The following is a 23,989-nucleotide window of genomic DNA, read 5'->3' on the forward strand; positions in this document are numbered from 1 at the left end:
GAAAGCATCCTTTATACCTGACTGCTGTGCCCCGCCCCGCTTTTAGCTCTGAATGAATGTATGGATATTGTATTTTAATGCATCGTTTACTGTTTTTACTCAAATCTATTTTATTTTTTTTCTCAACTGTAAAGCGTCTTTGAGTACTCTAAAAAGCGCTATACAAATAAAAGTTATTATTATTGTTATATTATTATTATATTATTACAATATTATAATATAATAATAATTATATAATAATAATAATATTAATATAATATTATATTGTAATATTATATTATTATTAATAATTATTATTATAATTATTATCATATGCTGAATAATAATAGTTATTATTATTATTATTATATAATATATTAATGTATAATATATAATAATTATTATTATTGTATGCTGAATAATAATAATAATAATATTATTTTTTATATATGAACATATTATATATGAATAATAACTATTATTATTATTCAGCATACAATAATAATCTATTATTATTAATATATTAATTATTATTAATAATAATAATAATTATTATTATTATTCGGCATATGATAAAAATAATATATTATTAATATATTATAATTAATAATAATAATTATTATTATTTTTTATTTATTTATTATTATTATTATTATTATTATTATTATTATTATTGTTATTATTATTAGTATTCAGCATACGGTCACCAAGATGGGCAATGCTGGCCATTGAAAATAATTAACAGTGGCTCCTCAAAAATGACTGCCAATTTTTTTTTACAGACTAAAAGAAATTTTTCTTTTAGACAAAAATTACAATGATTAAATAATTATAGTAATAAAAAATAATGAAATTAAATTATGCATTTATGTTTTTTAAGTGGGTTTAGCCAACATCTAAACATTTTTTTCTCCCTAATAAAACTTTTGGGACAAATAAAGTAAAAAAAAAAAAAAAGGACACAAAACAAGGCGAGTCAGTCAAGAAACATGCAGCAGTGGAAAAACAAAACCAGGCGGTAAAAGAAGATTAGTGCTGATAGAATAAAAGTCTGGATTTATTTTGCTTTTCATTTGGACATGAAACACACGTTCCTGAAATGCAGCAAGAGACACAGAGGAGGATTTGCTAAGCATCTCGCCAGCAGAGCAGAGAGGTGTGGCCGGTTGAGCAAAGACATACTGTACACACACACACACACACACACACACACACACTATTGCGTAGTATAGAACGCTGCTGCCTTTGAGAGGCTAAAGCGGGCTGAGGGGAGCGTTTACTGAAATCACCAGAGTGTCTTTCACATTATCAAAGTGACGTACTCGAACGATAATTACCCTGTCTTGCCCTAATGAGCACTTCAACCCGGAGAGTCGGGTTTTCACGCTTTCACGCTAACGACGAAGTTGCTCGGTTGTTGGTGTCATTGCTAGCAAACACTCGTCACACGGGATCGGTCTTTTTTCCATGAATTATTATTATTAACAATCTATAAAATATAAGACGCACTGCTTGGTTGCGACCAGCAGAGGCGCTATTGATTCAGTCATAAGCTTACGGAACCATACGACTGGAAACAGGAGTTCAGAACATTCAGTTTTTTTTTTTTTCCCCGTCCCATGAGTTACTTTATTGTAACACATGAACCGTTACCAAATCAAAACACAAAATGCATATTTTGTTGATTTAAAAGCAGGTCCGGAAACGGTACGGCAACGGCTCTATCTACGAGTTTCACTGCTACATTGTTACTGAAAAAAAAAACGACTATTGTAGTAGCGACAACCGGAAAAAGGAACCGAATCATAAAAAAAATTCTCGAAAATCACTACAATGACCATTTTGGTTCCTGGAATGACCACACTGACCCGAATATAAAACTACATTGGTTGGGGTTTATACATTTTCAAGCTTTTCTTCCTGTCACTCACACACACCATAAACATCGAGACAACGTTGCAACATCATTCATCAAATAACAGTTACAATGCTGATTCAAGACAATCAATGGGTTATTATTATTATTTTTTAAATGGACTTAGGTGTTATTTCACCAATATCGAAAACTAAATCCTATAGTAATCCCTCGTTTAACGCTGTGAATTTCTGTGAAGTAGAGTATGGTCGACTTTTTCTGTAGTTTACGGCCTTACAAGCTTTTCTTCCTGTGACTCACACACACCATAAACCTGGAAACAATGTGGCAACATCATCGTCACACAACAGTTACAATGCTTATTCAAGACGATCAATGGTTATTATTATTATTATTATTTTTAAATGGACTCAGGTGTTATTTCACCAATATCGAAAACTAAACCCGACAGTAATCCCTCGTTTAACGCTGTGCATTTCTGTGAAGTACAGTATGGTAGAATTTTTCTGTAGTTATAACATACCCTTCTAAATTCAGTTTTTAACATTAAGAGCCCTCTAAACATGAAATAACACCCCTATAGTCTTACCCAGTATTACCCAGTATGGTAGACATAAGAGACATAAATAAAACTCATGCTAAATGTGCTAGAGGAGCTGAGTGGAAGGCGGACAGGAAGCGGGTTTAGGGGGTTTAGAGTCTGTGTTAAGGTTTTTTGTGGCTGGGGGGGGGGTTGTTGTCACCGAACATCGCAGTAACAGTACTGACACCTAGTGACCAGTGAAGAATCCTACCCCCACTTATGGTCATGACGTTGGGTAGCGACTGAGGTGACTGGGCTGTCCAAAGTACTGTCATCCGGGAGAAACTCGGGAGTTGAACCGTTCACATTGAAAGGAGTCGGATGAGGTGGTTCGGGCATCTGGTCAGGATTTACTGTAGCATGGTGATAAGAGTGATGAGGAATTACTGTACATCCAAAAAAAATGCTACTTATATTCGGGTCAGGACAGTACATAAAAGAGACTGTCAATGGATTCTATTATTTCACAACTCAATAACAATCAATACACATCCCATAATAAGGTGCCATTGTGCACACTGCACCAAGCCTCAACATTGCTCAAAGACACACTTGCAAAATTGGCGTTTCAAAAAAAAAAAAAAAAATTCTGAGGTACTTATAAACTCACAACTTGAACATTATTTGGGCGGATAGCACATACGCGGTACACAGTAACAGCCAGAGTTAATAGCTAGCATTTGGGAAAAGGGTTTGGTTTCTTCCACCAAAATGAGGGACTAGTGGAGGACGTGCCTGCAGAAAACCAGCCCCCCCCCGCCCCTAACTCCCCCCGTAAAACATAGAAAAAACAGCACCGTTTGAGGTCCGAGACACAGATCCGTATAGAACTGTTTGCTGGTATAGCACCGTCAACCACTAGAAATCTCCCAACGCAATGCAAACTGCAACAACGCAAAGCACGCACCGACCGCACCACGTAGCAAATAGCAGAGAACACAGCAGCATCCTGAATGAAGCAGGTCAGTAAACGCATCGTTTCCTAACAATGATACTGCGAATTGAGGTGTTTGATATTATAAGATATATAAGTGTTTTTTTTTTTTATATACACATGTTGAGTAACCGGGTTTACTATAGTTTTTTTTTCTGACTACACACACATAGTTCACTGACAAACACACACCAGAGTAACAATGAGGTAGGGTGGTGAGAGTTAGATGAAGTAGAACCGGTTTGTGGATCGTATACAAAGTTACTGATACCTTAATAAAAATAGAGCAAAGAACGTCTCCCCCCCCCCCGGTTATAAGCATCGGAACGTCGTTTTATGTACACACCGAAAAAAAAAACCCATTTCTTCAATCGACGTCCGGTTCTTTTTAAAAGATCCAGTGTGATCTTCCGGTCAGTGGCAACAGGAAGTGGATCAGAGCTGGTGAGGTTTCGACGCTACGGTAAGTGTGAAAGCGCTAACAATATACAGTCGTCAACTTAAACATTACGTAGTACCTCGGTGTACAAGTCTGACCGTTTAAACGTAACATGTTAGAGGGTGGAATAGATCTCCGTTTTTTTTTTTTTTTTTAAAGCGTTATGTTTACCCCGCCCCCTTTTGGCATCAAACAACAAAACACACACATGACACATGACCGCATGTTTGCGAGCGTTCGTAAAAGCTCGCAGAAATTAGAAACCCTAAATAATAATACCAGTTTCGTTATATTGGGTCACTTTTTTTTTTTTTTGCCGTGTGCAAACCACTCTAATGGACCAATCAGCACGCAGTTCATATGGCATGAACACATTGGCTCATATTGACCATAAAAAAAACAATTATTATATTATAATATTATTTTTAAACCACTCCGTAATATTTCAGTACCGGAAATGCCCCAATTAAACTACATAAACCAATGACTCTCATAAAAAGCATTGGCACTAACTGCAACTATTAATCAATGATTAATCAATTATACAATTAATTTGTATTAATTATATCATATTCAATTTCAAATGTGATTTTGTTTTTAACATGAAAATAATCCCCCGTTTGGTACATATTGATTTGTAATATGTAATATTGTAGTGACTTTAAAAAAATTATCATTTTTCATAGCATAAAGTTGAAATATTAAAGAAATATTTTTTGACAAAAAGTCATATTTAAAATATTTTTTTGTAAATAAACAAATTTTAAATAAATGTATTTATTTATAACATTTATTTATAAATTTATTAAATACATTATAAATAAATTTAAAATAAATTTATGTATTTAAAATAATTAATTTAAATAAATTAATAAATAATTTATTTAAAATACTCATAATTTTAATGATTAATAATATAAATTATTTATTAATAATACATACTTTATTTAATAATTATTTTTTAAAATAATAATAAATAAAAGGAATAGAAAATACAAGAAAAAAGCCAAAAATATTTTGGGAGTAATTGCTTGATAATTGGAGCATTTCCGATAAGAAATCATACCAAGCATACTGCTCTGCAGTTTCATGCCATCACATGACTTAGTCCAACCACTCACAAAGATACATTAAGGTGCATCATGTTAATACAATGATTGTTTGGCCATATTTTAGTATTCAAACTTTAAAAAAAAAAAGAAAAAAAAGCGCAACACCTCAAATTTACCACAAATTTAAGATTAAAGTGCATTTGATGTAATCATGTGTCACCTTGGACGACAATCCAAGTCAGGCTTGTCCAATGTAACATCACGGGCTCTAATAAGAGATCCAGCTTGGCGTCCGCATTGATCACTTTGGCTCGGGAGAGTTTTTTTTTTTTTTTTTAAAGCCAACACGTCATATGGATAAAGAGAAACCATATACAAGAATAACAACATCAATTCCAGATTGTCCGAACATTGAAAACAAATGAAAAATAAGACATTTTTTTATGTACATAATAAAAGGCTGAACTCAAGGTTGGAAATACCAGTAAAAATAAGGACCCATAGAAAGTAAGGATAAAAAGTAAACGTGTGAAGAGGAGCAAATGCTTGCTAGGCAGCTCTGCAGCGGATTGATTCACAGTTTTGCCTCTTTTGGGTCACACAATTTCCATTTGGAGACAAAACAACACAGCCAAATGAAGAAAAGGACGCCCCCTTAAGGTGGCCATAGAGGGTTACTTTGGGGTTCGGGATATATATACTATATATACCCCAGCATCACTTCAGACAGCTTTACCCACACCTTCCGCAAGGAGGAGGCCTGAGCTTCGCCCCCTCCCCCACAATTCTCCGCAGTCGGGATGACTTTAACGGCGTGCACACACAAATAACAGTACCTAAAGCCAGCCCGACATTCTCACAGCAAAGTGCAAGCGAAGTCTCTGGACTTCAGCTTCGACTACAATCACAGCTCGCTAGAAAACCCAAGGCCATAACCGGGGCCCTGGTGATTGCCAAATCCATTTAAGGCCTGTTCAACAGTCAAGACTCACACATGCACACACACCGCCATGTTTCCATGTGCTGTCAATGTACGAATGTATAATAGCAACATAGCATTTGGCCGTTCATCTCTCTATGCCTTCTAAAGTAAGGAAATTAGTAGGACATTTAGATCACAAGGCGGACATGACACCTAATTGAGTAGAACCTCCAAAGTCAACCACCCCAAAAATGAACATTTTGTGAACAAATCTGATTCCAAAGTCAAACAAAGTCATCAAGGATCAGTAAAAAAAAAAACAAAAAAAAACTTAAACTGTATTAGGGAAAGCAGGAAGTGAACAAATGTAACAGTTAATGATTGTAAAAGTACCAGATGGAGGGGTAGGATTTAATAAGCTTTGCTTCTTCCTACTCCTTTTAGACATGTGGAACTGGGAACTGATTTGACCCAAAAAAAAAAACAACCAAAAAAACCTTAAAACTATATTAGGAAAGCAGGAAGTGAACAAATGTAACAGTTAATGATTGTAAAAGTACCAGATGGAGGGGTAGGATTTAATAAGCTTTGCTTCTTCCTACTCCTTTTAGACATGTGGAACTGGGAACTGATTTGACCAAAAAAAAAACAACAAAAAAAAACCTTAAAACTATATTAGGAAAGCAGGAAGTGAACTAATGTAACAGTTACTGATTGTAAAAGTACCAGATGGAGGGGTAGGATTTAATAAGCTTTGCTTCTTCCTACTCCTTTTGGACATGTGGAACTGGGAACTGATTATGGGATGCACTCAATTGTAATCTGATGCATGTTCAAATGAAATTAAACCATTACCATTACTTTGTAAAAATGTTAAAAAAAAAAAACAGGCTTTGCTACACATCTTAAAAAATGTGTATGAAAAGTGAAAAGGAAAGCCATCACCATGGAAGTGGAAATGAACATGTCACAACCATTATTAAGGGCAAAGATTATTCAATGCTAATAAATACTTAGGGGTCATGGATTCACATGAACAGATGATTAATCGATCTCTAATTAATTGACAGTTATTTTGGTATTAAATTCATTCATTCATTCATTTTCTACTGCTTTTTCCTCACGAGGGTCGCGGGGTCTTCAGGCGAGATACACCCAGATCCAGGTCCAGGTACACCCTGGACTGGTGGCCAGCCAATCACAGGGCACATATAGACAAACAACCATTCACACTCACATTCATACCTATGGACAATTTGGAGTTGCTAATTAACCTAGCATGTTTTTGGACTGTGGGAGGAAACCGGAGTACCCGGAAAAAAACCCACGCATGCACGGGGAGAACATGCAAACTCCACACAGAGATGGCCGAGGCTGGAATTGAAACCTCGTCTCCGAGCTGTGAGGTCTGCGCGCTAACCACTCGACCATCGTGCCGCTGTATTCAATTCATTTGTTTTTAATTAAAAAATGTAAATTTCCTCTAAATCAGCTCAATTCTGTTTGGTTCATACCGATGTGCTCCGTCAGTCGAACCCAGGTGTCGGCAACCTTTACTAGTATTTTGCCTCCTCCTTCACTGGTGGCGAGTCGGACATTTTCCTCTACTCTAGTGTTAAAAAAAAAAGTTTGGCGTGGGTCCGCAACAAGGAGGCGGGTTGCCGACCCCTAGCCTAACCGATGACTCAATTGATGAACTCAAGCTTTAGGTTGGAAGTCAGCCACTCTCACGGGTGTTTGACTTTGGAGGTTCAACTGCATATCATCCAAATTCATCTCCATATTTTTTTAGGGCATTTTCTGATCATAAAAGACTTCAGTGTAACCCTTAAACACATCAGTTCAAGTACAGTTTCGCACGAATCCTACTCAACTCTCACAACCACAGCTTGTATAAAATGCTGCGTTGACGTCGTGACCACAACAATCATCCTGCAGCAACGGTCTCCTTCGCCACAACATGTAACTTAATTAAGACTAATTATTCGCGGTCAACTCTTCCGTTCTGTACCAAGCGCATCACAACACATCCAACTGTGCAACTTCTAACACACACCTTTACAGCATCTGAAGACTTTTTCTTGGCGGGGGGGGGGGGGGGGGTCATCTTGCACTTTTTAAAAGCTCAGAAGACCCAAAATGATGTTCTGACACAGAACAATAGATGACTTTTTACAGTCTCTTTCAATACTGTACACTATATCCGTGTACTCATCCCGTAAAGCTTATTTAAAACAAAACACTCACACTTAGTTCCATTATTTTGCACGTGTTTAGCATCCGGATGGTGGGTAAAGCTGTCTGGACCTTCATGGGCAAGCTGGACGAAGGTGCTGGCTTTTAAAGGGGGCCTTTTTGTGTTTCACGTCAAAAACCGATCCAAGTGGCAGTGCTGCAGAGACCGCAAGGATCTCGAAGCAGCACAATAAAGCCCCCATCCCGCATTCTCGCATGGGGAGGGGACGGCTGTGACATTTTTTTTTTTTTTTTTTTTTATATGCCGTCGTAGTTGAAGTTCTCCATCTTGACTGTCTGTCTGATGAGCAGCTTGGATTCCCGGCGCTCCTCGTTCTTAATGGATTTGTTGATATCCATGATCTTCTCGCAAATGTATTTGTTCACTTTGGACAATCTCTGCGTAATCTCTGCACTGTCGGCAGTCTCTTGGGACACTCGGTCATAGAGACACTCTGGGAAGAAGACACACAGTGAGACAACTAAACCGGCTCCGGCGTGTGAACCCGCTTACCTCTGACGATTTTTAGCTTGCTCGGCGAGAGCGGAGGTTTGGGAAGGGCGTCTTTTTTCTTTTTGGTAGCCACTCCGGTGACGCTACGGTTTTTCAGGGTTTCTGTGCCCCAGATCATGACAGCTAGGTTCTTTGTGAACTTGGAGTCTCCCTGGGTACGCTGAAGCTGGTGCCACTTCTCCTCCTCCACCCAGATCCCGCCACCGAGGTGTACCTGCGGAATGATGGCGACGATATAAAAATGACAACAGCGGTGCGTTCGCCGAGACCGGGAGTACACAAAATAGCAGCTTTTAGTTTGACTGCAAACACTTACCTGTCTAGCTTCATTCAATGTGAGACAAAAGGACACAGAGGGTGGATTCGGACCATTTTGACCTGAATACGGGTATTTACAAAAAAATATAATGGACTCCTGAAATAGTGGTGTCTGCTCCCGATGTGTCGTCCACTTCAGGGGGAGGAAAAATAACAGGTGGTGCTGTAATTACAGTTTTCTATGACTGATATAGCCATGTGTTGCCGTAGACCTCTATTACCACATGACGCAAGCCGACTTTATTTATTAGGACACATCAGATTTTTTTTAAAATTATAATTATAATATTTTTTAAATATTAATTATAACCCTGCCTCTCTCTTTTTTTCATAGGTTGGCTGTTCCTGTTTTTGGTCAAGTAGTTTGGAAAATAAATTACCCGAAAAAAATGCGACTTATGTATGTTTTTTTCGAATTATGCATTTTTGGCATTGTGCCAAAAGGGTAGCTAAGAAATATACAAGCAATTTAACTTACGTTTACCATATTTTCCGGACTACAAGTGGCACTTTTTTTCATAGGTTGGCTGTTCCTGGGACTTATACTCCAGAGCGACTTATACATGGAAAAAAGTGTTTATGTTACATAAACACAAAAAATGCGACTTATACTCCAGTATGACTTATGTATGTTTTTTCAAACTAATTACGCATTTTTGGCATTGTGCCAAAAGGGTAGCTAAGAAATATACAAGCAATTTAACTTACGTTTACCATATTTTCCGGACTATAAGTGGCACTTTTTTTCATAGGTTGGCTGTTTCTTGTGACTTATACTCCAGAGCGACTTATAAATGGAAAAAAGTGTTTATGTTACATGAACACAAAAAATGCGACTTATACTCCAGTGCGACTTATGTATGTTTTTTCGACCTAATTACCTAAGTGATGAAACGGTAGCTCTTTCTTTAGCAGGAGCCAATCACGAGCGAGCGGCGATCTCACAACAAGCTTGTCAACCCACTGAAGTCATCACACAGAAACGTAACATTCAAAAGGGTAGCTAAGAAATATACAAGCAATTTAACTTACGTTTACTCCAGTGCGACTTATGTATGTTTTTTCGACCTAATTATGCATTTTTGGCCTTATGCGACTTATACTCCAGAGTGACTTATAGTCCAGAAAATACGATATATATGCACCCTATATGTGCCCTGCCATTAAGTTTACAAGAACAGGTTGAATCCTATATTGTGGAAATTCATTTAACATGGTCGGGTCCGGAACCAAATTAAGGGACACCCAAAGAAGCTTGCATTTTTTTTCATGCAATAAATGAAAAAAGTGTTTATGTTACATATTCAAAAACTGTACCGCTTGTGAGTCAGTGATGAAACTGTAGCTCTTTCTTTGTCAGGAGCCAATCACGAGCTAACAAGCTTGTCAACCCACTGAAGTCATCACACAGAAACTTAACATTCAAAAGGGTAGCTAAGAAATATACAAGAAATTTAACTTACATTTACCATATTTTCCGGACTATAAGTGGCACTTTTTTTCATAGGTTGGCTGTTCCTGCGACTTATACTTCAGAGCGACTTATAAATGAAAAAAGTGTTTATGTTACATAAACACTGGACACCTTTTCTGTTCATGTTTATTTTTTGTGTAGCTGAATAAGCATTGTGTTAGCATATCTTACACCTATTCAGCCTGTTCTCTATTATTTTATTGGTAGAACTTGCCTTCCAAGAGGACGTAATGTCTGTTTTGGTCAAGTAGTTTATAAAATAAATTACCCGCAAAAAATGCGACTTATACTCCAGTGCGATTTATGTATGTTGGTTCTTTTTTTTTACTTAATTATGCATTTTTGGCCTTGTGGGACTTATACTCCGGAGCGACTTATACTCCAGAAAATACGGTAAATTACTCGCAAAAAATTCGACTTATACTCCAGTGCGATTTAAGTAATTTTTTTTCTACCTAATTATGCATTTTTGGCCTTGTGCGACTTATACTGCGGAGCGACTTATAGTCCAGAAAATACGGTAAAAATAAAATCAAATACATGCATTTGCAAACATGCAAACTATTTTTAACCACTGAAAACTGTTTTTTTTGGTAATGTTTCATTCAAATTTTAGATTGTCTGAAAAGGTAAACTGTGAGTGTGAATGGTTGTTTGTCTATATGTGCCCTGTGATTGGCTGGCCACCAGTCCAGGGTGTACCCCGCCTCTCGCCTGAAGACAGCTGGGATAGGCTCCGACACCCCCGCGACCCTCGTGAGGATAAACAGTAGAAAATAAATGAATGAATGAAAAGGTAAACATACTGCAAAATAGTCGTTGTCATAGCAACATTAACTGTATTATTTCCAGCATGAACTTAGCGTGTATCTCTCCACAGGACGTTGCATAAGCGCGTGCGTCCCCAGCACACCAAGCCGATTGCCAGCCAGGCAGTCTGCCTTGGTAATTTAGGTGGGCAGAAGCAGCGGGGGCCATATCTGACTTGCTTTCTCACAGCTCTCTTATCACTCTAAAGTCTTTAGGCTGGAGTCCAAAAGGATTTTCCCTGTGCCGCTAATGTGCTTTAGGCCCCGCGCCAGAGGCTTTCTACGGCCCTCAAGTAAGAAAAGATTGTTTTCATCCTCCCTCCCCGGTTTCTTGCCTTTACTTTCCTATCCATCACCCCCTGAGTGGTTCCTAGTATTTATCTGTACATACCACTGTTTGACTTGCTGGCACCAGCATTCTGGATACTATCAATCTATTTCAGGGGTCTCAAACACGCGGCCCGCAGAGCACTAGTTTGAGGCCCTCGCCTTGATATGAAAGTTTAATGTTTGATAGTTTGATATGGATGCTGTATGGTATCATGTACCCAGAAAAAATTACTACGTTTGATTAATGTTCATGTTAAAGGTTAAATAACGGTTAATAGTTATCCTCCCTATCCGTGTGGAAGTGGTAAGTTTTTGGCTATTTAAGTTTAAAGGAAATAACTTGAAGGCTACCGTTTAGGTCGCTAGCTCTCTAGTTTGCGAGTTAGCATGTGTCTCAAGACCCTGCAGTTGCGCAATATGTTGTAAATAAAAACAGTATAAACGTGACTATAGTCGTGTTTTGTCATGTCTACAGGGCTCTAATAATGCTTTGTTCATTTTAATCTGAAAAAAATAATTTGTCTACCCACCAACTATATGTGGTTTCTTAAGTTTTTATTATTTGCCGTTTTATTATTATTATATTTATTTATTACTGATTGATTGATTTTCTTTATTCTTGATTTGTTTATTTATTTTTCATCTTATTTTGTGTAGAAAATAAAAAGTAAGATATTTGAGAACAGTGGAATGTTTTATCAGAGCTTTTCTTGTAGAAAATCGAAACCAAAGCAAAGTTTATTAATTTTTCTGTTTTTAATAAATGCGTTTTTTTGGGTTTTTTTTTTGGAAAACCTGATGCGGCCCAGTCTCACCCAGACCCTAGCTCTAGTGGCCCCCAGGTAAATTGAGTTTGAGACCCCTGATCTATTTCACTTCTTTTCACAGCACGGTGGACGGAGATGCTGCTAGGCTACCCAGCATGCCTTGCGGGCACTTTGTCAACACTTTTTTTGAGCTTGCATGTTTGTTGTTAGCACTAACTCAACACTTTACGGCACATTTACTGCTTCCATTGCGCTGGAGGATTGTGTATCCTTCAAGCATGAATAAATACATTACTACAGAAAGTAAGGGGGGGCACAGCGCTACTGTTTGAAAAGCACCGGGCTCACCTGTCAGTCACTGATTTTCTCTCGTGCAAATAATTAATATGCGATCCCTGATATAGGAGAGTTGTAATTTGCGAGAGTTCTTCACGCTTGAAGAGGCTTGCAGGTCCCAGAGCTTGTCGTACCAACTGCGCCCCTGTCAGCAGACACAGGATGCTGGTTGCATTATAGTGAGCTCTAAGCGGCTAATGCAGGAATAGTAACTACCTTCACTCTGGTGTACGTGCTAGCAAGGAACCGAGTTCATCAACTGACTTTTTGATGGTCATTTCAAATGACAACTGCGCATTGCATAGATTAGCTTTTTCTTTGTTTTTTTTGTTTTTTTAATGTTCTGCCACCACAGATGGCAAAGACGACGCTTATTGTGACCTGGGTTTTTAATGAAATAATGACGAAAACAATGAAAAGTCAGAATTAAATGTGAATGTAAAGTGTTAAAATAATTCCTAAATGGTTGGCTATGACGTGTTATTAGTCAAAACATATTGAAAAACACGTTATATGTAATATTCTTGTCACTAGGCATCAGTACTGTTATGAGATATGACGTTGGATTACATTACCGTTCACACTGCATGGAGACTGGCTATTGAGCCTAGCCGTTATTATGATATGGCTGAGATCAAATGGGAAAAAAGGTTATCCTCTCAATCTGTGTGGAAGTGGTACATTTTTGGCTTGTTTGTTCTTCTTCCCCCACACCATTTGAAACACTTAGTTAATTGGAGAGGCTCACTAGTTAGCTCGCCAGCTGACTGTTATGTCCGAGTAAAGGTCCCGTATCCCGTAGTGATGTAAATAAATAATAATTTAATTAATAATTATTTCATGTCTACGGGACTCTAATGATGATAAATCCTGTATTTATAAAGTCACGAACAGCTTTTCTTTGCTGTAACTACAAAAATATTATGTTTAATACCATCGAATCCTACTTCAGGGAAATTCACTTATCACGGTTGGGTCTGGAACCAATTAAACCGCGATAAACAAGGGATAATTTGACCACAATACGCTTTCTTCAAAGTTGATTTGCTTTATTAAGTGCAGAGAGTACTAAGTGTTTATTTGAAGTAGGGCCTATATCTGAGAGGAAGCCTTTTTGTTTACTTGTTAAACTGAGGAATTTACTGTTTATAGTCCATGTTGAGACTTGCTGACCTGTTGAGTACTGCTATAAACACATGAAACACTGCGTGTTCTGCAGACATAAAAAAACCACTATAAAGAAAATGTATGCCGGTAACAAACAACTAAAAATACGCCATTTTCAATTGGTTTCTTGTGATTTATGTGCAAAGTAAAAGGCCCATCAGTCTATTTTAAAAGGTAATAATAGTCTGTGTGTGTGTGTGTGTGTGTGTGTTTCTTAGACGAAGGCTGACCTTGCCATCATTGCAGGTGTAGACTGTTCTGGGAGAAGGTGAGTAGCTGGAACTGGTGTTGGCTTCTTCTCGGAAGGTTTCCTGGGCCTCAACAATGGGTTCCACCACCTCAGCTTTGATTGTCTGAGTGCCATTGTCATGCATAGGCTCTAGAGAGGACAAGAAAGGTGTTGAAAAAATAACATAAATAAGAAAACCACCAGTAAATATAACCATTAGTGAGTGCTACAGGGCTTGTAAACAACCAGTTGCACGAGAAGCTGTGTTGTATCGGCTTGCATTCTGACATGTGGTTTCCAGTCTGAGGCACTGGACACGAGCCCAAATGTTTGTCTGGCTCAGCCCGGACTTGCCTGTGCCTCGGGACAGGAGGTTATTTTAGCCCAGTGGCTAAGCTGGCTTGGTGGCTGGCCATGCTAAGCTCCAATGTAGCTGATGAGTTTTAATATCAGACAGCTCACTCCATCTTGTGTACAAAGACACCCCGGGGCGCTCTAATCTTGTGACTGTCCATTAGATAGTCTAGCCAGTGACCGTGGTTTTTCTTGGTCCAGATCTGAAGCGGGAGGGCAAAAGTGCGTTCTGTACACTGCTGGTCACGGTAGTTGCATTCTGTTTCCAGTGCTGGATTTACGGTCATGCTGATCTATTCAAAAGCATTTTGATGATGCAGTGAGCTAAGATTAAGACAATTGGGTTTAAATTTTATTACACCCTCTCATGTCAAATATTCTTAACGGCTTAATATGAAATTCCTGGGAAAATAAGTCGCAATAGTTGCACAAAACGTCAAAACTATTTTTTTCCTCTTAATATTACTAACACCCACCCTCGGCCATCTTTGTGTGGAGTTTGCATGTTCACCCCGGGTTATCTCCGGGTACTCCGGTTTCCTCCCACATTCCAAAAACATGCTAGATTAATTAGCGACTCCAAATTGTCCATAGGTATGAATGTGAGTGTGAATGGTTGTTTGTCTTGTGAGGATAAGTGGTAGAAAATGAATGAATTAATGTTTAGTCGTTATTGTGTATGGATATCCATCCATCCATGTCTAGCTAGCTATCTATCATTGCAAGTTAACTTGATTGCAAGTTAACTTGATTGCAATTGTTGCTGCTCAGGGTGGCCCAACCACTTTATTTTCCCCTTCTTTGGCCTTCATTCATTCCAAAAACATGCTAGGTTAATTAGCGACTCCGGTTTCCTCCCACATTCCAAAAACATGCTAGGTTAATTGGCTAACTCCAAATTGTTTATATGTATGAATGTGAGTGTGTATGGTTGTTTGTCTTGTGAGGATAAGTGGTAGAAAATGAATGAATTAATGTTTAGTCGTTATTGTGTATGGATATCCATCCATCCATGTCTAGCTAGCTATCTATCATTGCAAGTTAACTTGATTGCAAGTTAACTTGATTGCAATTGTTGCTGCTCAGGGTGGCCCAACCACTTTATTTTCCCCTTCTTTGGCCTTCATTCATTCCAAAAACATGCTAGGTTAATTAGCGACTCCGGTTTCCTCCCACATTCCAAAAACATGCTAGGTTAATTGGCTAACTCCAAATTGTTTATATGTATGAATGTGAGTGTGTATGGTTGTTTGTCTAAATATGTGCTCTGTGATTGGCTGGCCACCATTATGGGGTGTACCCCGCCTCTCGCCCAAAGACAGCTGGGATAGGCTCCAGCACCCCCGCTACCCTCGTGATGATAAACGGTAGAAAATGAATGAATGAATGAATATCTAAATATATCTTAATATTATGACTTTCCATTGGTATTGTATTTTTTCTTGTTTACTTGTTAAATTATTATACTAAACGGGCCGATGAAAAAAAGCCATGGACAGTAAACGGCTCCCAGGCCGCACTTTGGACACTCCTGGATTACCCCCACAAGTATTTGGCTTTTTTGTCAAGAATAAAAAGGAAACGTAATGACGACCATAGAACTGGTAATAGAACCAGCTGTAGTGTAGCAGTGGGTGGTACTGTCCTGGCTGCCATTTAGGCCCTAACGTGAAGAGACTCATGCAACGATACCAGTTACCAATTTGACTTACTGTCGGTAATCAAGGTGTGTGTGTGTGTGTGTGTGCGCTCCGGTTGTCTCACCGCTGCCCAGTCTCATGAGAAGCACATCCTGCAGCCTTCGATTGAAGTCCCTCAGCTCTTTGACCTCTGTCAGCAAGCTGCCGTATTCTTTGAGCTTCTTGGTCTGCTGCACCAGCTGCCGACGCGTTCTCTCCAAGTCCTGCTGCAGACTCCGCATCTCCTCCTCCTGCTGCCTGTAGCTGAGGACCAGCTCCTCGTACAGGACGCGAGGAACGACCGCCGCCGCCACATCCGAGTCTACCCCCAAGTGCTGCTGCTGCGGCTGCTGTTGTTGTTGTTGCCGATGATGCTCCGCTTCCATGTCTTCATCTTCATCGTCCGCATCATCTCCCTCCTCGGCCAGTCGGTCTTCATCCAGATCCTCTTCACCCTCCATGCATGAGTTGGCTGCATTTCTCTCCAGGCGAGCCACGACAGCCGCCAAACTTTTGGAGGAGTTGGAAACGGGGCGTCCGTGGTCCTGAGATAGGGCCTGCGGAAGACAACAATGTCCCATTAAAAGGTCTGCACAACGATTGGATAAAGCTGGAATATTACACTAGTGTGGTTTCCAACACGTTAAGGGTCCTAAACACATCTTCAAGACTAAGTGACTTGCTGAGTACGACAACGGTGAAAGTGATTGGGTGGGCAAATATGATCTTCTCATGCAGAAAGAAGGAAAGTGGAGGATGATGTCCAAAATCCAGTTAGTCCGTGGAAGAGGATTCCAGTAACAACTCATGCCCAAGAAGATTAACCCTCCTTTTGTGTTAGGGTCGGCACCGACCCGTTTTAGGGGGCTGTTTTAGGATTGATTTTATTGTTTGTTTTTGAATGGGCTGGCCCCCAAATACATCTCGGACCTCATCCAAATTTACTCTCCACCACGGTCATTGAGGTCCGAGGGCCAGCTCCCACTTGTGGTGCCAAAGACGAGACTTATGACCAGGGGGGACCGAGCCTTTTCTGTGGTTGGCTCCAAACTATGGAACTCTCTCCCCTCCCGAGTAAAAAAGGCCCCCAACATCGAAAGCTTTAAGTCTTGTCTTAAAACCCACTTTTATTCTCTGGCTTTTAACTCGGAGTGAGTTGTATGGTCCTGTGTCTTTTAGTTCTTCGTTTTTATTGTAATTGGTTTTATTTTTTATACTTTTATTGCTTTGTTTCTTGTTTTTAATATTTTAATATCTATTTTACTATTTTATTTCTTAAATTATCTTTTAGTTTTGGATTATTACTTTTTAATTTTACTAGTCTGTGCAGCACTTTGGAAACTCTGTTTATAAAATGTGCTATATAAATAAAGTGGATTGACATTTTAATGCATAAAAAGAATCACATAACATTTGTTTATTGCATCAAGGCTTTTTGACTTTGTCAGGAAACTCTATTTCAACAAAATAAAACCAAAAAAATAATTTTTACTACATTTTAAAATGGTCTGGTTGAAATGATGATTTTTTTTTTTTTTAATAAAGCGCCCTTAGTCGAATAAAGCACTAAAGTATCCCTGAGGAAGTTGCATTATTTGCTATGCCTACTGAAAAAAAGACTTGTGCAAACAAAATCAAACATCAGCTTAACTAAATATACTTCTATGAGACTCTAATATGAACCCTGTCGATGAGAGAGGCAATGAGGTAATGTTTTTTGGGTTTTTTTTACTAAAAAATCTAAACCAGAAGTATGAGGTTTCAGAGAGAGAAAAAAAAATCAGGATTTTATTTATGCCCAAAATTGAGTAGCCCGTATCCTACTCTCTCAGCAACTACGGTGCATTCAAGGACTGCCGGCATGGCTCCAAACTAGCCAGCACAGTGGGCCCTAACGTAAAATTTTATGAGCGCAAACAAAATATTTCAGCAAAATCAATTTTTACACTTCTGTCATTTTCACTGTATTACTATAAATACTTGAACAATAGCAACACTCTTCTCTCACCACCTTGTTTCTGCCCCTAGCTTCTGGCATCATGACCTCGATATTGACCGTAGACCAGTTTGACATCACGCCTCGCAGCAGTTATTATTATCATTATGTGTTGAGTTCAAACACAATTTGACTTAAAACAAATAACAATATCTTCAAGCTGGTTACACTACGTGTTTACGTTAAACACCTTACATAGGCCGCTGGTGTTTTGATGACAAGATATCATTATTATAAAGGTAACACAAAAGCAAAGCTGTTAAGTGACACTTAACAAATATGTACCCCATGAACGTGATAGCCATTGTAGCTTCATGGGACAAAGGCCAGCTCTGAATGAACTGCACTGCATTTATACTCTTTTTATTTACAACATATTGCGCAACTGCAGGGTCTTGAGACACATGCTAACTCGCAAACTAGAGAGCTAGCGACCTAAACGGTAGCCTTCAAGTTATTTCCTTTAAACTTAAATAGCCAAAAACTTACCACTTCCACACAGATAGGGAGGATAACAGTTATTTAACCTTTAACATGAACATTAATCAAATATAATAATTTTTTCTGGGTACATGATACCATACAGCATCCATATCAAACTAACATTAAACTTTCATATCAAGGCGGGGGCCTCAAACTAGTGCCCTGCGGGACACTTTTGGCCCACGGGCCGCATGTTTGAGACCCCTGTCTTAAAGCCAAAAAAGGAGTCACGTGGATTCCAAAAAACAGAGGCTAGGTGGATAAATAGCTAGCTACACTTGGTGAAAAATATTATCAGTGAAGTATAGAGACATAAATATAGAAGCCTGCTTCGGTCACTGAACGAAAAAAAAAATCTCTGTGTCAAAGCTGGGAGATAAAAAGTTGAAATGCTGAAAAAAAAATCATAATTATGAGATAATGAAATGAAAATAAATTTATAAAAATAAATTGATAAATTCTAATCCTAATAAATTGAGATAAGTGCCATCTGACAAAGAGTCCAGTAAAGGCGGCAACATATCTACAGTTTGTATCTCATAATTTTGACGCAAGTCATAAATCTGACAACACTAAAAATACCTCAGAAACTGAAAAAACATGAGCTGATCCATACTGTGCTGGTGAGCAAATCAAGCACCCCTTTTTTCTCCTGCCTGTGATGTTTGTTAATGTCGGTCGCAACTTCTGCTGACGTCACTTGCAAACTAAGATTCACTCTCCGACAAAGACGTTTCACATCCTTGTTGTACCAAATGCTCTGTGATGAGATCGGAAAACTTCATCCGGCACTAACCCGCCGCTCGGAGCATGTGACTGAATTCAGTGCACTTTGCCGGGCCGCAGCAGGCGGCTCCCTCTGCTCTATACTCTGGTTCTCCTGATAGTACTGACATGATATTTGAGAAGCAGAAAGTAAACATAAACGGCGTGGACGGACTTTGTTATGACGATGGAAGTCTCACCAGGAACTAAAGAGGAGTCACTTGAGTTCTTGATGAGCCGCTCAGGGAGGGATTTGTTCGTGAAAGGGCAGCTGTCCAGAGTGCTGGAATTTGTGTTAATCCAGCATATGGTAAAAATAGTGTGATGGCTTTTGGGTGGGAGCCAGATTATTATGGCAACGTAGTAACATTTTTTCATGAAAAAATGTATATACCATGACTTCTGCCTCACTCTAACACAGTTTTGGAACTAATAATAATTATCAAATTATAACAAACCCACACAGATTACTGTATCACAAAAAAAATGGGCTTTTACCAAGATAAGGGTATTTTTTTCGGGGTGTATTCATTGTATTTATTATTTATTCATTTAATTTAAGGTGGCTTAGAACTCAATTCAATCATATTGAGAGATGATGCTAACATTTAGCTGCATGGCAGGGACAAAAGACGGCAACTAATGCTATATTTCGCTAAATAATAGTTGTAGTAAACAATCAAACCTCCATTTAATATTGACACATTTTGCCCTCGGTTTTCATCCACTGCCCGGTAATGTATGATATGCTAACACAATGGTTATTCAGCTACACAAAAAATAAACATAAACAGAAAAGGTGTCCAGTGTTTATGTAACATAAACACTTTTTTCATTTATAAAACGCTCTGGCGCAGGGATCTCAAACACGCGGCCCGCGGGCCAAATGTGGCCCGCAGGACACTAGTTTGAGGCCCCCGCCTTGATATGAAAGTTTAATGTTAGTGCGGCCCGCGCAAGTTTGATATGGATGCTGTATGGTATCATGTACCCAGAAAAACATATTAAGTTTGATTAATGTTCATGTTAAAGTTAGTTAGTTATCCTCCCTATCCGTGTGGAAGTGGTAAGTTTTTGGCTATTTAAGTTTAAAGGAAATAACTTGAAGGCTACCGTTTAGGTCGCTAGCTCTCTAGTTTGCGAGTTAGCATGTGTCTCAAGACCCTGCAGTTGCGCAATATGTTGTAAATAAAATGAGTATAAATGTGACTATAGTCGTGTTTTGTCATGTCTACAGGGCTCTAATAATGCTTTGTTCTTTTTAATCTGAAAAAAAATGATTTGTCTACCCACCAACTATATGTGGTTTCCAAGTTTTCATTGTTTGCTCTTTTAGTATTATCATTATAATTATTTATTACTGATTGATTGATTTTCTTTATTGTTGATTTGTTTATTTATTTTCATCTTATTTTGTGAAGATATTTGAGAACAGTGGAATGTTTTATCAGAGTTTTTCTTGTAGAAAATCGGAACCAAAGCACTGAAAAAGTTAGTATATTTTTCTGTTTTTAGTAAATGCGTTTTTTGGGGGGGGGAACCTGATGCGGCCCAGCCTTGCCCAGACCCTAGCTCCAGTGGCCCCCAGGTAAATTGAGTTTGAGACCCCTGCTCTGGAGTATAAGTCGCAGGAACCGCCAACCTATGAAAAAAAGTGCGACTTATAGTCTGGAAAATACGGTAATTGATTTCCTATGGGAAAAAAAAAGTGGCTTTGGTTTTCCTGAAACCTTTTGGATCGAATTAATGACAAAAATCAAGGTACCTCTGTTACAATAAACAAAGCATCACCAGTGGCTTTGTGAGTATGTGGCAGTAAATAAAAGGTAATCATCATCCCTTATGCTAAGACATCATATAGAAAAAGATGTGAGTATTCCACTACAACATGTTGTCGTTCCTACCTTCTTATGCCTGAGAGGCATCCTCTCCTCTCCAAAACTGTTTGCAACTGAATTTCCTGAACTCTTGATGGACATCTTGGGAATTTTCATCTTCTTTTGCATTATAAAGTCTTCCAACTCCTCTACAGTATCTGCAGAAAAAAAATCACATCATCAGGTTACCGTCTCCTCATCCCTCAGTCCATCATCTTGTGTCTGCCCATCAAATGTCTCCATCATTCTGTCAGATGACACTGCATCAACATGCAAATGTAAGACAAATACTGCAGGTTTTCACACCACACAGACGGAGAGATGGGATAGATCAGCAGCCCAGACAGCAGCTCAGAATCAGGGATTAGTGATGTCGCATGCTTAAAAAAACGTGTTTAAGTAGCCAGACAGATTTAACATATTAAAACGAGACGTGTTGCTGTGTTGTTGTCTGCAGTCTGGGGACCACTGCAGTACCGCAGCTTCAAATTCCCGCATTTACAAAAAACACAATCAAACAAAGACAACGCATGTTTTAAAACCCACCAAAGTAGACAACAATATGGGTTGAAATGCTTTAAAAAAAAAAAAACAGATTGACACGTCAAGCGGCTTGTTTGTGTGTGATGACAGCTCTACGTGTGCAGACAGCTAACGCGTTAGCATGCTAACCAGCGACGGTGAAGCTAGCTAGCAGCGATACGCCGTCAACACCCGCAACGTACGTTTGCGGGACACCCATGAAGCCAAACGAGGAACCAAACAAGAGCACCTACCGCCCGAGCAGCGTTACACAGACGCCCAAACATGTTACAGCTAACACGGCAAAGTTGTCTTAGCATACATCGCTAGCATGTCTAGCTAGCCTGCGCGAGGACTGCAGTGTCACCGCTGTCAGCTGATCACAGCTTGACAGCCGCGGCACAATAACTTGCCACGTTAGCCTTTCACACACGTCGAATGCGTTTAAAAATATATATTTAAATGAAATAACCAAAAAAAGTCAGCCAACTTACCTGCAAGGGCGAGGATGTGAGCTTGACACGGCTGGCCTGTGCTGCCATTGTGTTGACTTGAGTGAACCAGATAGACTTTCTCATCGTCAAAGTCTGATCGGTGCTCCGGCCTGAAATCTTCAATGTTGGAAACCGACAACGCGTAGCAAATATCCTCTTTAAAGCATCGAACAACAGCATACATTCTTTTAATTATCTATAGGCCTTCATATGCTTCAATGGTTGTTGTTTTCCTGCTCACAAAGTATAAAAATATAAACACATAAGTGTTATGGAGAAAATCGGTGCTCGGCTGCTTTTGCCTGGTCCAACACTTCACTATCATTAAGGCATAACTAGCAGACGCCACATTGCTCTAACACACTGGTTCTCAAATGGGGGTACCCCAGTACCCCTTGGGGGGTTTTGCGATACAATATATAACACACACACATATATATATACATATATATGCATATACAGTGCAAGTGCAAAGTACCACCCTGCAAAAATATGAACACTTCAGAGAAAATGGAAGAAAAAAAAACACTAAGTAAATCACATTACATATATTTATTATTATATAAAGCTGTTTCTGACTTTCTAAATACTGATTTAAACTTTATTAGAGCCAAGTGGATAGGAAATAACATGCCAATAGTCACTATTACCTTCCTTATTATTCATTGTGTGCAAAATACAACTCTGCTAGCAAGCTAGCTAACAAGCTAGTAAGCGAACAAGCTAGCAAGCTAACCGGTCAGCCGATCAAATGTATTTCTTCTAAACTTAAAGGGGAATTGGACTTTTTTAGAATTTTGCTCCTCATTCCCAATCCTTATGTGAAACATGAACACATATTTATTTCCCTTTTCTGTGCATTTAATATGTAGCAATGTAGAGTGTTCTGTGCCATTACTGCTGCAGTACTACAGTACAGTACAGTAGTACTACAGTATTACATATCATTTATCACTTGAAATTTAATATGCCAATCAATCTGTTTACGGATGTAAAAGGTATCCCAATGTCATGCATTGTTAGCTAGCTCATATTAACTAGTTTTCTTGTGTTATTATGCACAGAAAAGGGAAACAAATGTTCACATTTCACATAAGAATTGGGAATGATGGGCAAAATTCACCCAAAAACTGCAGTTCTCCTTCAATATGACAAAAATGTACCACTTCCACACGGAATGAGAGGATACATTTTTATTTCTCCATCATGTGGGACATGACTTGATGACTTCATGCGGTGTTAAGGGAACGTCATAAACTAATGTCTCAGTGTTTTGTGCTATTACTGCTGCAGTACTACAGTACTGTACAGTACTACTACAGTATTACATATAATTTATCACTTTAAATTTAATATGCCAATCAATCTGTTTACGGATCACGTTACATTATCATTGATGAGTGGTGAGTTCCTATACATTTTATAATTCAAAATGTATCCCAATGTCGTGCATTGTTAGCTAGCTTATATTAACTAGTTTCTTGTGTTATTATACACAGAAAAGGGAAATAAATATGTGTTCATGAATCACATAAGGATTGGGAATAATGGGCAAAATTCACCCAAAAAACTGCAGTTCTCCTTCAATATGCCAAAAATGTACCACTTCCACATGGAATGAGAGGAGACATTTTTATTTCTCTATGATGACTTTCAACTCATTTCCTTCCCCGTTATTTTTCACGAGACTTGCTTTGAAATCTGACTTTTTGATCCAATGTATCCTCAAGGCAACTTGTCCCTCTGTGTTCTTCCACGGAATGCTTCAGGGAGCATTAAAGTAAAAAATAAAAAAAAAACACACATCCTTACTGTTTCATACGAGAGCGCAACCTCTGCTCACTTGTTACTCAGT

General features: G+C 38.7%; 2 protein-coding genes across 4 annotated transcripts in view; both read right to left on the minus strand.

The window, feature by feature from the left end:
* The window catches only part of agbl4 (AGBL carboxypeptidase 4), a 392,166-nt gene that overhangs the window by 77,628 nt on the left and 290,549 nt on the right, over nt 1–23,989 (minus strand). The window lies entirely within an intron of this gene.
* On the minus strand, nt 1,009–22,497 carry bend5 (BEN domain containing 5). 3 transcript variants are annotated; one of them, XM_058073432.1, is made up of 6 exons: nt 22,135–22,497; nt 21,146–21,276; nt 16,083–16,554; nt 13,966–14,114; nt 8,535–8,748; nt 1,009–2,791 (listed from the first exon to the last, which is right to left on the minus strand). In XM_058073432.1, exons 1-6 carry the CDS (start codon nt 22,316–22,318, stop codon nt 2,646–2,648), a joined length of 1,296 nt encoding a protein of 431 aa, XP_057929415.1. In that variant the 5' UTR covers nt 22,319–22,497; the 3' UTR covers nt 1,009–2,645. The 3 variants fall into 3 exon arrangements, with proteins under 3 accessions (XP_057929415.1, XP_057929414.1, XP_057929416.1); XM_058073431.1 differs by having other exon boundaries at nt 2,640–8,475; nt 22,135–22,465; XM_058073433.1 differs by lacking the exon at nt 22,135–22,497 and adding an exon at nt 21,895–22,026 and having other exon boundaries at nt 2,640–8,475.

Source organism: Doryrhamphus excisus, chromosome 5 (genome assembly GCF_030265055.1).
Source record: "Doryrhamphus excisus isolate RoL2022-K1 chromosome 5, RoL_Dexc_1.0, whole genome shotgun sequence".
Classification (NCBI taxonomy): domain Eukaryota; kingdom Metazoa; phylum Chordata; class Actinopteri; order Syngnathiformes; family Syngnathidae; genus Doryrhamphus; species Doryrhamphus excisus.